Source organism: Cornus florida, unplaced genomic scaffold, assembly GCF_030987335.1.
Source record: "Cornus florida cultivar Cherokee Brave unplaced genomic scaffold, ASM3098733v1 CherokeeBrave_3.0.0_Hap2_Chr08, whole genome shotgun sequence".
NCBI classification, from domain to species: Eukaryota; Viridiplantae; Streptophyta; class Magnoliopsida; order Cornales; family Cornaceae; genus Cornus; species Cornus florida.
Window position 1 is genome coordinate 68,208,576 of NW_026775578.1, and position 14,679 is coordinate 68,223,254.

Sequence of the window (14,679 nt, forward strand, 5' to 3'; positions counted from 1 at the left end):
TTTTTAACCCAGTGTGTCTTGTGATGACCCGAACCGGATCCGAGATGTGGAAGCAAAAGATAAAGCCAAGGTCTTAAGAGACATAAACCATCCCCAAGACACCAATGTGACCTTCCATGAAGTCACGGAACTCAAGGAAATAACCGGAAGTGGAAACTAGGATAAAAAGGTCGAATGGTACCTTATGGCACCAATAACACCCAAGTGAACAAGATATAGTTCAAACTAGACTAGGTGCATCACTAAATGGCTCAAACAAGATCCACAAGGTCAAGTGGGAATAAATGAAACAAGGTTAACCTGTCTAGACAACAAACCAAACAAAACCCACAAGGAAGCTCCATTTCGATCGGCCGAAATAGAGCTTTGGTCGACCGAAGTGAGCCAGGAAAAGAAGGGAAATGAGCCTTCAGTTCGGTCGACCGAAATGACAAACCGGTCGACCAGTTTGTGGCTCTGAGACGAGAAAGGTGCTTCGGTCGACCGAAGTAGAGAATCGGTCGACCGAAACGAGTCTCAACAGTGAAAATGGCTACTGAAATTTGGAGTTTTTGCTAAACAATGAAATCCAAAAGGGGTTCGGTCGATCAAAACAAGCCACTGGTCGACCGAAACTGGTCGAAAATGTGCATATGAACCTGTTATGCAACAAATGATGCAAAAAATTCCTAAGTCTCATTGGAAATCCCCATGGCATGATCAAACTTGATTATATGCTAATGTATGAAGTGTGAAAAGACATTTAAGACGCGTTCCAATGGTCCGTGGCTTCAAAATGTCAAGAATGCAAAATATGACCTCTCAACGGCCAAAAATGCCTAGAAACGCAATAAATGAAATCAAAATGCAAAACTTAGAACGGAATGGTGTTTGGCTCTTTGCCACACCTCAAACATGATCATAGAAACCCTATGAAAGAAGAAGAATGGAATTCCCACACTCGATGCAAAAGTTATGAAGGAACGACTTACATTTTTCAATATTTTCGTATTAAACCTTGAAAACGAAAATGCATAGGATACAAGATACATGTCATTGGCCTCCGGCCTCATCTTATACATGTTGAATACAATGAAAAGAGTATACTTATGTACACTTTACATATATGGAATCAAAGAATACAAGTTTGATATATAAGGCTACGACAATGGCATTTCATGCTAACATTTGCATGAAGTGGAAACTTAAAAGCTACAAGTCATCCACATTGCGATGAGCATCACGAACCAAGTCTTCGTACCTGAACAAAACCCCCAGTAACTTCAGGGTGAGTAAACAAGTTTACTCGTAGAGAATGAGCATGCATCGACTCGATTTCTTGCAGATTTTTACATTAACATGAAACAATTCAAAAGGATCATGTCACTTAACGTCTATGTCAAAGTGAGACTCAGGGATCATCCTAAGCTACCTTAGAGTAATATCAACAAGAATCATGATATATATACATATATGAAACGAATCAAGGTTGGGATAATCCAAAGAACACGATAAGAATGATACTTGAATATAGATCAACATGAATTGCATTTTCAATACAATTAAGTAAGATTTGGAATAATTCAAACAACATGACAAGAAGATACTATAACACAAGGATCACATTATCAATGCGATTTACATGATTGGAACATACCAATTAACACGACAAGTAGTACACTCGAACATAAGTTAACAAGAATTACATTATCAATGCAATTAATATGATTGAAGCATTCTAATTAACACGATAGGAGTAATACATGAAATCAAGAACAAGGCATAATATCTATGTAATTAAACAAGATTGGTGCATTTCACATTACATGACAAGTTTTAAATCTTTAAGGCATAGCGACTTGAAATTTAAAGAGTGAAATCAACCAATGTGGAAACTCGGATATCGCCCGGATTAAAACCGTACTCTTGGGATCACTTTAGGGTTACTAACCCATGGGTACCTTCCCCTAATGTGCACTATAGTGTAGGGAGCTCTCTATCTCCCGTACTAGAACCAAGTCCTAGCCATGTCAATTCTTGATTGATATCCCAGGTCCCAAATCAACAAGTTGTGCAAGTCAAGATTGTATCAAAATACAAGAAATGCATTAACCACGTTTCATGCACAACCAAGATTTTAGAACACACAAGTCATGCCCTAAGTTCATCAACTATAATGGCATGTGAAATGTCAAGAAATCATGGTATGTATCTACATAGATCACAAACTAGGATTTAAAACACAAGGAATCCATTGATGTAAATATACCACAAGTATAAGATTAATGATTTAATTATTTACTAAGCAATACATGAATAATTAAATCATTCCAAGACAATTGTGCTAGTTCATTAAACACATTAATGAAGTTAAGTTACAAGAAGTCTAGATACACGATGAAAAACTAAAAGCTCCATGAAATACAAGTTACAACCATGTGAATTAAGTTCCATACAAGGAAAATAAATAAATGCAAGTCTCAAAACTTATCCAATTATTCTCAATTTGATACACGTGAAGGAACTTATCAAGGAAATCATGAATACAAAGTTGAAAACTTAATCAAGCTCATGGAACCATTGAATGGATTTTAATTAATTCTTTTAATTAAAATCTCTAGATTTTGAAATTCACCCAAACAATCTCAATTTAATGTATGTTATAGAACATGTCAAGACTTGATTTAAAACATGATACAAGTGAATTCTATGTAAGATACGACCATGAGGATTAAACTTTAAAACTAGAAAAATAATAAATGAAAGGTTTCAAAACCTAATCAAATATTCTAGATTTAATATATGTGAAAGTATATGGCATGCACATCGAAAATATCAAGTCAGAAATCCAATAGAGTGAATAGTACACGTGGAATAAATTAATTAATCAAATTAATTAAATACTACTAGACTTCAAAACATCTCCGATTACTCTCAAATTCACATATGTTAAAGAGCATGCTAGGGCCTAATATAATACGCTAACACATATTGATTTCAAGCTAGTTAAGGCCACATGAATTAATCTTTCATTCAAGATAAACATTAAATAAAATCTTCAATACTTGTTCAAATGCTCTCAATGAAATATTTGTCAATGACCATATCAAAGGGTAATATAATATCATGCCACATATTTAAACCAAGCTATGAGCAACTAGGAAAATTAAATCTTACACAAAGAAATAATTAATTAAAGTTTCTAAATTTGATACAAAGACATGTAAATAAGTTGTATAAGCATCAATAGCATGCTATGTAACAAGAAAATAAACTATAACATCCCTTACCTCCATTTGAGATGAAGTCTCAAATCCCCACCGAAAGAAAAATGCTTTGAATCCGACGATACTCCTAGGTTATGTCGGGGACAACGAGAGGAACATTAAACACCAAGGAGGTACCATGAAAATCACAACTTGACTTTAAACCCGAACTCAGAAAATGGTCAGAAATGGGTTCTAATAAGGGGGAAAGGTAGAGCACGTCAAGGGGAACATACAACACTAAGGCACTACGACATTTACCACGAGGGAAGAGGCCGAAAAATGAAGAAGAATGGTGGCAGCCCTTGGCAGCCATGGCTGCCGGCCAAGAGAGAGGAGAGAGAAAAAAATCTGCTTTTTTTTTTTTTCTTAAGACCTCCTATTTATAGAAAACCCTAAAAGGGCCACGAAAGGGCCCCGCCGGGTCCGAAAAAGTAGATTTTGAGCAGATGCACTCAAACGGTGAAACTCCATGAGCAAAAAAGGTTTGAAATTATAAAATATGAACAACGGAAGAAACGGCGTCGAAAACTGAGTCCCGAGCAGAAAGATATGCCCCGAACAAGTTCGGCGGCAACCGGGGTTAGAAACTCTGAAACTGGAGAAAAACGACCAGAAGGAAAATCTAAGAGTACACGAATTGACGAAATGTGAAAATGAATCCCGTACGAGGATCTAGGCTCAAAACAAGGTATTTTGCAATAATTTTCGTTAATTGTACAATGACCCCTCCAAAAAGGGTTAGCTGCACTAATGACCCAAATGAAAATATCTTCAAAAAATATTTTCTTAAAAATACCTGAAATAAAATATCTTCAAAATATATTTATGAAAAACACCCCAAGAAAAGAAAAAGATTCTGAAAAACTGTGCATTCATGCCCCTATGGACACCGGGAGTAACCAGAGTACTATCTTGCAAAAGTAAAGATACGTATTTCGTGGAAACCACTTAGAATGAAGATACGTGAAGTCAAAAACTAACTCCGAGCACGAAAAGTGAGGTTGTGCCAAAAAGTGACAAATGGGGAAAAGACAGAATAGGGAAAAGGATGAAAAGTGAATAGTATCCGAAAAGTGAAAATGTGGAAATGACTCGGTCTTTAAAGGAAGTTGTCAATCCAAACGAAAGAGTCTCAGAAACCATTTCCAAGCACTCGAGACGACGCTAAGTGACGAGAAACAAAACTCAGAAAAGAAAATTAAATGGAAAAAATTTATCCGTAAAATTTCAGAAAAAGGAAAGGAAGGAAAATGACCGGGTCATTACATTCCTAGGCATAATCCTAAGCCTACACTTGTCAACCATTCAAGCCAAAAAGTGTACAAATCCTAGGCCAACAAGTAGGTGAATCTCCACCCTCCACATGTCACTTGATCATGCTTCCAAGTCTCCCCACCCAAATGCCAACAAGTGGCTCCACTTGTCACACTTTCCAAAAATTGCAAAAAATGTCATTTTCCAAAATATTTTCCAAATTAAATTGTAAAATGGTCCTTAAGACGAAAAATAATAATTTTTCATAATTACACTAAAACCCCAAAAATCAAGAATATCTTTAAGAAAATATATATCCATACCTTTTACGGAAAAGTAAGCAACTAGAATGTATTTTCTACAAAAGTAAAAATACAAATATCATGAAAATCAAATATCATGGATGCATGCAAAGCCGGAATCAAATCCGAGCACAAAAAGTGAGGTTATGTAAGGAAAAACGATAAATGGGAAAAAGACGAAATAGGGAAAAGAATGAAAAAAAAGAAATCACCGAAAAAAGAAAGAAAAGAAAATGACCGGGTCATTACAGGGGGTTTTCTTCTTCGTATTTTTTCAGAAAATGTCCTTAAGGGCCTTGTTTTTGCTCTCTGTTCTAGTAGATTTCAGAAAATACTATGTAGCAGCTTTTTGACCCTCTTGACCTATTATGATCTACCGGCATTTTGGGGATTTCACAGCGTATTTTTTTTGTTTCCGTCGACGTGGTCGGGTAGAAAACTTGATTGGGGGAGGTTTCTTTTTCGTGTTTTTCCAGAAAAATTCTTTTAAGGGTCCGTTTTAAGCCTCAGCTCTAGAAATATCAGAAAAATGCTTGCTATTAGCCATGCATGTCATGGGGACTGCCATGGGCGCACGGCATACCCCTTGCGCATGCACAGTGTGCGCATGGGGGCTGTTTCGTCGGGCCGCCGCGACGTCGATTTTGTTTTTGATGTTTCTCCCTCGTCCGGACTCCAAATCAAGTGAACTTTTTTGAACTTAACTAATTTTTCATTGTTTATCCAATGGTGTGCTCGGTTGCACCCGGGTATTTCTGGATAATTACCAGTTTACCCTTTTTGCTTTATATGTCCGTTTTTTTGTTTTGTCGTTTCTCCTTCGTCCAAACTCCGAATCATGTGATTCTTGAATCCATCTTGATTAGTTTTTTGTTGTCTTTCTAGTGGTGAATTCAATAGCACCCAAATTCATATTTTCATAAATGACTATTTTCCCCTTGGGGCTATTTTTGTCCGTTTTTCTTGCAATTCGCTTCCGTTACTTTCTTTTGAGTTCCGTGACTTCATCAGAAGCCACGGATGAGTCTTGGGAATGATATATATTCCTAGGGACGTTGCTTCCATGTGAAAAGACTATTTTGCCCCTTGGGGCTTATTTGATCTTTTTTCGATCTTTTTCTTCCGCGTCAGTTCTCATTGAGTTACATGACTTCATGGAAGGTCGCCTTAGTGTCTTAGAGGTGTGTTGTGCCTTGGGAGACCGTTGTCTTATTTCTTGCTTCCGCATCTAGATTCGTTATCGAGTCAATCTTCGGTGCATCACAGGACGCACTGGTTTGAAATACCAGGGTCATCACATTTAAGGTTTGCTGTCATAATATGTATAATCCCATCATCTTGTTAATTGGGCATTGCTAAGAGCAAAGGCACTTTCTGACATCTCATCCACTAATCCAAGATCCTCCTAAGTTTCCCAAATTTAGATTCCTTACAGCTGTGAAGGTCCTACCTTTGTTTCTTGCTATACATGAACCTATAGTATCTTAATGGCAAGCCCTCTGGGGCTCCAACCTTTCAATGTGTTTCTGCCTGGTACGGTACTAGGGCTTGAGGTGCTCGAGGATTGGTCCCTCGAGGCTTGATGGGTCTGGTGCAATACCAGAGCTTGGGATGCTCAAGGATTAGTCCCTTGAGGCTTGATGGGCCTGGTACGATACCAGGGCTAAGGATGTTCAAAGGTTGGTCCCTCAAGGCTTGATGGGCCTAAAGCAATACCAGGGCTTGGAGTGCTCGAGGCTTGGTGGGCCTGGAGCGATACTAGGGCTTGAGGTGCTCGAGGGTTGGTCCCTTGAGGCTTGTTGGGCCTGGAGCAATACCAGGGCTTGGGGTGCTCAAGGGTTGGTCCCTCGAGGCTTGATGGGCCTGGAATGATGCCAGGGCTTGGGGTGCTCGAGGGTTGGTCCCTCGAGGCTTGATAGGCCTGGAGCGATGCCAGGGCTTAGGGTGCTCGAAGGTTGGTCCCTCGAGGCTTAGTGGGCCAGAAGCGATATCAGGGCTTGGGGTGCTCGAGTGTTGGTTCCTCGAGACTTGGTGTGTCTGGTGCGATACCATGGCTTGAGGTACTCGAGGGTTGGTCCCTCGAGGCTTGATGGGCCTGGAGCGATACCAGGGCTTGGGGTACTCGAGAGTTGGTCCTTCGAGACTTGGTGGGCCTGGAGCGATATCAGGGCTTGGGGTGCTCAAGGGTTGGTTCCTCGAGACGTGATAGGCCTGATGCGATATCAAGGCTTGGGGTGCTCTATAGTTGGTCCTTTAAGGTTTGATGGGTTTGGTGTGATACCAGGACTTGGGGTGCTCGAGGGTTGGTCCCTCGAGGCTTGATGGGCCTAGTGTGATATTAGGGCTTGGGGTGTTCGAGGGTTGGTCCCTCGAGACTTTTGATTTTTTAAATTACCACGGAGTCTTTGGTTAGGATTATATTGACTTGTCAACGTGTCATGTCAGCATTTAATAGGTGACACTCACAATGGTAATGCATGTTCAGTTCAAGCACATGTTCGTCTCTGTTTGAGAACATGTTCATGACCCCACTAGGGACACCAATACTTTCGGAACACATGAATTATAAGGTGATGTACACTTGCAGCTTATTCCTTTTAAAAATCTTCCAATGTTTAGGCACATTTTTTTGGACCATTTATTTTCAAATGAGGTCCTTCACATATAATATGTTTCAATACTAATGTTTGACCCCGCTATCTGTAGATGTATCGAAATTCAAATGCACATATATGAAGTCCACGCGTGTGAGCGATCATAACTGTCCCTATTGTTAGCGGAAGAGGATCCTTACTCAATGAATAGATCTATACATACAATTTTTAAGCATTAAGATTATTCGTATAAAGTGATTGTTTTAAGGCATATAAGTGTAGATTGAGAAGTTAATTTAGAGTCCATCATTCAAAAGTTAGCGATTATTTACACACCCACACACATATAAAATGTGTTCACATACATATATATATATATATATATATGTGAACACGAGATATGTCATATGTGTGCATTGTGAATCTAAAGATGCTTCCTACAGTATTTCCGTGAGGTTTGGCGAACCTTCAAGGTCTAAGTAATGACAAGATTCATTCACTGTAAATTCTACACTGTTCGTTGTCAAGTCTCAATCTCCTAAATTACACAATAAGCCCTGACCACAATATGGCCAAAAATCATGACACCACAAAACATTATAAATCAATTATTTTCCTAAATTTTCCATTAATAGGGCGGCCCAAATTAAATGATTATATTGGAACTGTTGAGGAAGCACATCAATCCATTATTAATATGGATTGAACCACACTATCTCTATTTATTTATTTATTTATTTTTGGTAAGTATGAAACACTTGATAACCTCTCATCTATGAAGTACCGACACTCCTCCTAGAGATTCCGTATCAGTGTCGGATACTTTTTGAACATGGACACGTGTGTCCGAGACTCGGATACGTGTCCGACACTTCTGTGAAGTGTCCAAAAATCATTTTTTATTGGACACGGCTCGAACACGGGTTGGACATTGCTTGAACACGCGAGGGACACGGCGCGGTATATTCTGTAATTTGTTTTTTAAGATAATTGGGGTACCTAATGTAATTTACTAATTTTAAAAATTTAAAAGTAAAATTTTGAAAATATAAAAAAACAACTATAGACAAGAGAGTATTACACAGAAAATTTATTTTTTCTTATTTCCTCTCTCAGTCTCTCCTCTTCTTCAATTATCTCTGTACATGAATAAGACACTTTTTTTTTTTTTTTTTTTAAGTTATACGAACAAGATTTTGTGAAAGACTGAGAGTGTATAGGTATTTCTCTTCTGCACATTTTCATTTGGAATTTGGATCAATTTTATTTTTTATTTATTTTCTATTTTATCTTGTCTATGTATTTCTTATAACTGAGATGAAATTATTAAAATTGGTCCTGTTATTTGTTATTGTTTTATTTGTAATTTTATATTTATATATACCTGTTTGTTATTAAGAAAATGAATGTGCAAGGTTGTAGTAATTATATTTTAAATATATAATTATATATATATATATATTATTTTATAGGCATATCCCCACTGTGTACGTGTCCTATTTTTTTAAAATTTACCATCTCGCTGTAGCAGTGTCGTGTCATACCCGTATCCCGTGTCCGCGTCCGTGATTCGTAGCTCATCAAACAAAAATCTATTCCACTACCCACATGAGCTGCTTCTATAAATTTGAAATCTTTCCCTCGCACTCTCATCAAACCTCTAGCTTTAAACTTAAGAGAGAGAGAGAGAGAGAGAGAGAGAGAGAGAGAGAGATGGAAGGCTCATTTTCTAACCATTTTCTGGCAACCCTTCTCATTCTGCTTGCCATCACCTCTTACACAAGCTCAGCTGCACGTGTAACAGCCCAAAAAACAAGCAATGAGTTCGTCAGAACATCTTGCACTTCAACAACTTACCCAAAACTTTGCTACACCTCACTCTCAACCCATGCAAGTGTCATCCAAACAAGCTCCAAAATTCTAGCCCACACAGCCCTCTCCGTGACACTCGATACCGCCAGGTCCACCTCCGTCATGATGTTAAAGCTGTCGAAGAGCCACAGCATGAAGCCGAGGGAGGCTGCCGCCATGAGTGACTTTGTTGAGGAATTAAGTGACTCAGTGGACCAACTGAAAACTTTCCGGCAGTTTTCCGGCGACGGGAAGGTGTACCCGTGCACCAATGCTATGCTGCCATCATGGCGAAAAACAACCTATCATTTTCAACCCCAAGAGAATTGGATGAGTGGTGGGTACAAAACACAATCACTTTTAACTTTTTACCTGGCCTTTTGTTATTTTATAGTACTCCATTATTGATACATATAAATATATATTATGGTTTTCTAATCCAATTTTATTGTCATTTTTCATGGTTGCTCTTGTGGGGAATCCGGTAATTTCTGGATTAGATCCTAGTGGTACGTTTCACAGTACATTGAATTTTGTGTTTGTTACTCTCTTCATCCGTAAAAAGTTTTTATATTTGAAAAATTGTGTGAGTCACGGTTCCCTAAATATGACACTTTTTAATGAGTCACAATTTTTCAAATATGACATTTTTTATGAAATAAAAAAATTAATATTTACGAACAAGTTTCAAATAAATGTACCAATTTTATTTAAATTTTTATTTATACATAAGTTGTGATTAATTAACATCATATAATCTAGACCATATAAAAATTTCTGTCTTTGAATTCTACTTCCATGTAAAAAGGGGCTAAATTACACTTATTCATCTAAAATTGATGAATAATATATATATACACTTATGAAGTACGGATACAGATACGGGATACGAGTACGACACGACACGGATACGGCGGCACGGCAAATTAAAAAAAAATACGCCTATAAAATAATATATATATATATATATATATATATATATATATTCAAAATATAATTACTACAACCTTGCACATTCATTTTCCTAATAACAAACAAGTATATATAAATATAAAATTACAAATAAAACAACAACAAATAACAGAACCAATTTCAATAATTTCATCTTTGTTATAAGAAAAACATAGACAAGACAAAACAGAAAATAAATGAAAAATAAAGTTGATCCAAATTCCAAACGAAGATGTGCAGAAGAGACATAGCTATAATGGGCTAAAAATGTATATGAATAAACATATATACTTTCAGTCTTTCACAAAATCTTGTTCATGTAACTCAAAAAAAAAAATGTCTTATTCATGTACAGAAATAATTGAAGAAGAGGAGAGACTGAGAGAGGAAGTGAGTGAAAATAAATTTTCTGTGTAATACTCTCTTGTCTGTAGTTGTTTTTTTATTTTTTCAAAACTTTACTTTTAAACTTCTAAAATTAGTAATTTACATTATGTACTCCATTTATCTTAAATTTTTTTATAAAATATACCCCGCCGTGTCTCTCGCGTGTCCTCCGCGTGTCCAAGCCGTGTCCACCACGTGTTCAAGCCGTGTCCACCCTATATTTAATAAAAAATAATTTCTGGACACTTCATAGAAGTGTCGGACACGAGTCCGAGTCCGTATCCGAAAAATGTTTGACACTGGTACGGACTCCTAAAAGGAGTGTCGATGCTTCATAGAGATACACACACATGCATGTATAAGAATATCACATGTTTGAAATGGGGGACATAATTGCATTCTTGTAGGTCCATTGTTCCACATGGGGTGGTACCACCTTTTCTACCAGCATAACCCAAATTCTCCTGTCTGGGGCAACATAACGTGGGGCCATGCGGTGTCAACGGACATGATCCATTGGCACCACCTCCCTTTTGCTATGGTCCCAGATAGCTGGTTTGATTGTAATGGTGTGTTTACGGGGTCCGCCACGATTCTTCCCGATGGTCAGATCATAATGCTCTACACAGGGGACACCATTGATCATGTGCAGGTGCAAAACCTTGCGTACCCCGCCAACCTATCTGATCCTCTCCTTCGTAATTGGGTTAAGTATGCGGGTAACCCGGTCATAATCCCTCCACGCGGTATTGCTCCCAAAGACTTCAGGGACCCAACAACGGCATGGCTTGGGCCCGATGGGAAATGGCGGATCACAATTGGGTCAAAGGTTAACACCACAGGCGTTTCGCTAGTGTATCAAACCACCAACTTCATAAGCTATGAGCTGTTGGATGGAGTCTTGCATGCGGTTCCGGGTACAGGCATGTGGGAATGCGTGGACTTTTACCCGGTTTCGATGACCGGGAAGAATGGTTTGGACACATCAGCTACTGGACCAGGTCTGAAACACGTGTTTAAGGCAAGTTTGGATGATGAGAAGCGTGATTATTATGCCCTTGGGACATATGATCCGGTTAATGGTAGATGGACACCCGATAACCCGGAGTTGGATGTGGGTATCGGGTTACGGGTGGATTATGGGAAATACTATGCATCAACGACATTCCATGACCAAAATAAGGATAGGAGGATCCTTTGGGGTTGGATTGGAGAAACTGATAGATCTGATGATCTTTTGAAGGGTTTGGCATCTGTTCAGGTAATAATACTCATTCTAATCCTCATTATAAATTTTTTTGACTTATTATATTTATGAATAATAATTTATGTCAATAAGAGCTTACGTGTCATTAATAATAATACTACCAAAAGCAATTAGCCTACAATTCCCCAAAAATAAACTGAGAGTGATTATATATGTTGGAGAAGAAGAATTCCCAAAAATAAACTGAGAGGCCCCATTATGATTTAAACAAAAGTAAGTACCATATAGAGTTCATTAGCCTAGTGATTCTTCTTTACCTTTCAAAATAGAAGGTTGAGGGTTCAAGTTTCGATAAGGGTAAAAACTGGCTGTGTGAGTGTGATTCTTACCGATTAAAAAAGTAAAGTTGAGTATAAAGAAAAGTTGTGGTTCTGAATAATTAATTTCTTGTTGTGTTTCACAGGCCATTCCCAGGACTGTTTTGTTTGACAATAAGACTGGAACCAATTTACTTCACTGGCCTGTGGAGGAAGTGGAGAGCTTGAGATTGAACAGCACTGAATTCAATGAAGTTGAGGTTGAACCTGGATCAGTTGTGCCACTGAACATTACTTCAGCTACTCAGGTCTTTCGTTTATTTTGCTAAGATTTCCAGATTATTACTGTTTTATATTTCCCGAAAAAATTGTTAGCTTACAATGTACTTGTTTGGCAATGGTTGCAGCTAGACATAAGTGCCACCTTTGAAATAGATAAAGAGGCACTGGAGGCGACAGTTGAAGCCGATGTGAACTACAATTGCACCGGTGGTGCTACTGCAAGGGGTGCCTTGGGACCATTTGGCCTTCTGGTTATTGCTGATGAAACACTTTCTGAACAAACACCGGTTTATTTCTACATCGCCAAAGACACTGACGGGAGTGCCAAGACTTGGTTCTGTGCTGATGAAACGAGGTATGCTTCTCTTTTACTTGAATGTATATCTTATGCATTTAGTCCCCTGTATTATCTCTCGAATTAAATTACTACTATACCAATTATCCGATTTTTGAATTGCACATGCTATTATATAATTCAGTAATCTGTGTTTTTGGAGTTACTATTTCTTGAATCCAGAGTTATTTCATGCTTAAAAGTAGCTCTTTTTCTAACAATTGATGATTTAAAATATACTGATATGGTTGAAATTTAGCTATGCGAGCAAAATATTGTAACACCATATGTTTATCTATGCAGATCATCCAAGGCTTCCTATGTTTACCGAAGTATTTATGGAAGTATAGTCCCTGTGCTTGATGGTGAAAAATTCTCCATGAGGTTATTGGTATGTCACAATCTCTTATTATCTTTTTATTTCCATATATATATATATATATATATATATATATTTATATGTAGTTAAATTGGAGCCTAAAGCTTGAAATTTAGTAAGGAAACTATTAAGACCAAAAAAATGTTGATCAGTTTTAGATGTAAATAAAAGTTATATGAGTATATAATACTTCTAAATGCAAATTCTGCATCAGAAATGGCTCCTTATTACTTTTAAAAAAGGGGTTGATACTTGTTATACCAACATGAATTCTCCTAAAAGTTTTCGATAATCAACTCCATCGAATTTAACTAAAAGAGAACATTCAACCAATTTTTTCCCGAAATTGGATTCAGGTTGATCATTCCTTTGTGGAGAGCTTTGCCCAAGGAGGGAGATCAGTCATCACATCAAGACTTTATCCAACAAGTGCGATTGATGGGGCAGCGCGGGTATTCCTGTTTAACAATGCCACAGGATTGAAGGTCACAGCTTCACTCAAGATTTGGCAAATGGATTCAGCTTAGATTCTCACTTTCCCCCTTAGATCAGATACAATACTGAGTCCAAACTGTTGTATATAATTCTTTTTTTTTTTTTTTTTTTTTTATAGAAGGAAAAAAAAAAAAACAGAATATCAAGAATCTTGTGGCAACTGAACATGAGATATTGTATCCTTCATTTTTCTGCAGAACTGCAATTTGAGGTCTAGGCATTTCCATTGGCAATATCTGTTGTAATTCATCTGGAAAATAATTTTGAGATTTTCCTAATTTGGGTTATTCTTAAAACAAACTTCTTCCTTTTTTTTTTTTCTTTTTTTTTTTCTTTTTGATATTGAATTTGCTTATTTATCTAACCACGATGCTTGATGATCATCTAGTAACCTTGAGCTTCATACGCATCACTATAACAATCAATTACTTCTTCTTCTTCTTCTTCTCACATTGTTACTTGTAATCCTCTCTTAAAAATGTAAAATGTCAGATTGCTTCATAGGAATTATCCCTCTTGAATGGAATTAGTCTTCCATTTACATTTTAGAATGAAGTAGATGTAATAAAAGATATATGGTACAAGAGAATTTGAGAGTGGCAAAATATAAATTTAGAAAATTAAAATGACAACAAATTGAGAGAGGAAGAGTGAATTGCTCCTTTTCTAGGGTAAAGTGCAATAAACCTCTCAGATCTTTACTCTCTCTCCCAATAAACCCCCTGAAATTTCATTTTTACAATAAACCCCCTAAACTATTTCATTTTTTTGCAAAAACACACACGATGTCACTGTTCGTCACTATTTAGATTGATTTTTTCGGTGAAACATGCACCATAATTTTAAAATAACAAAATTACCCCTATTAAAATTTTAGAATTAAATCAATTAAACCCCAATTTGTTAACCCTAACTCCCATTGGCTTTTTTTTTTTTTTTTCCAGAATGGGATTTTTTTTTTATTATTTTTTTTTATAGAATTTTCAAAATAGTACAATTACAATAGGAGAATAAACTCCAATACAGATGAGGTAATTGAACTAAGTCCAAATACCGAAAAGAAAAAAAAAACAAAAAA

General features: G+C 37.1%; 1 protein-coding gene across 1 annotated transcript; it reads left to right on the forward strand.

Moving 5' to 3' along the window:
* The first annotated feature begins 9,075 nt into the window (after positions 1-9,075).
* LOC132271955 (beta-fructofuranosidase, soluble isoenzyme I-like) lies at positions 9,076-13,715 on the forward strand. The gene is made up of 6 exons (XM_059773461.1): positions 9,076-9,586; positions 10,995-11,848; positions 12,258-12,419; positions 12,519-12,748; positions 13,031-13,118; positions 13,463-13,715. Exons 1-6 carry the CDS (start codon positions 9,112-9,114, stop codon positions 13,631-13,633), a joined length of 1,980 nt encoding a protein of 659 aa, XP_059629444.1. The 5' UTR covers positions 9,076-9,111; the 3' UTR covers positions 13,634-13,715.
* The last annotated feature ends 964 nt before the right edge of the window (positions 13,716-14,679 follow it).

Coding starts and splice junctions, on each gene's coding strand:
- LOC132271955 (XM_059773461.1), top strand. CDS start 9,112: ATGGAAGGCTCATTTTCTAACCATTTTCTGGCAACCCTTCTCATTCTG. Junction 11,849..12,257: donor AGGGTTTGGCATCTGTTCAG/GTAATAATACTC, acceptor TGTGTTTCACAG/GCCATTCCCAGGACTGTTTT. Junction 12,749..13,030: donor TTCTGTGCTGATGAAACGAG/GTATGCTTCTCT, acceptor TTATCTATGCAG/ATCATCCAAGGCTTCCTATG.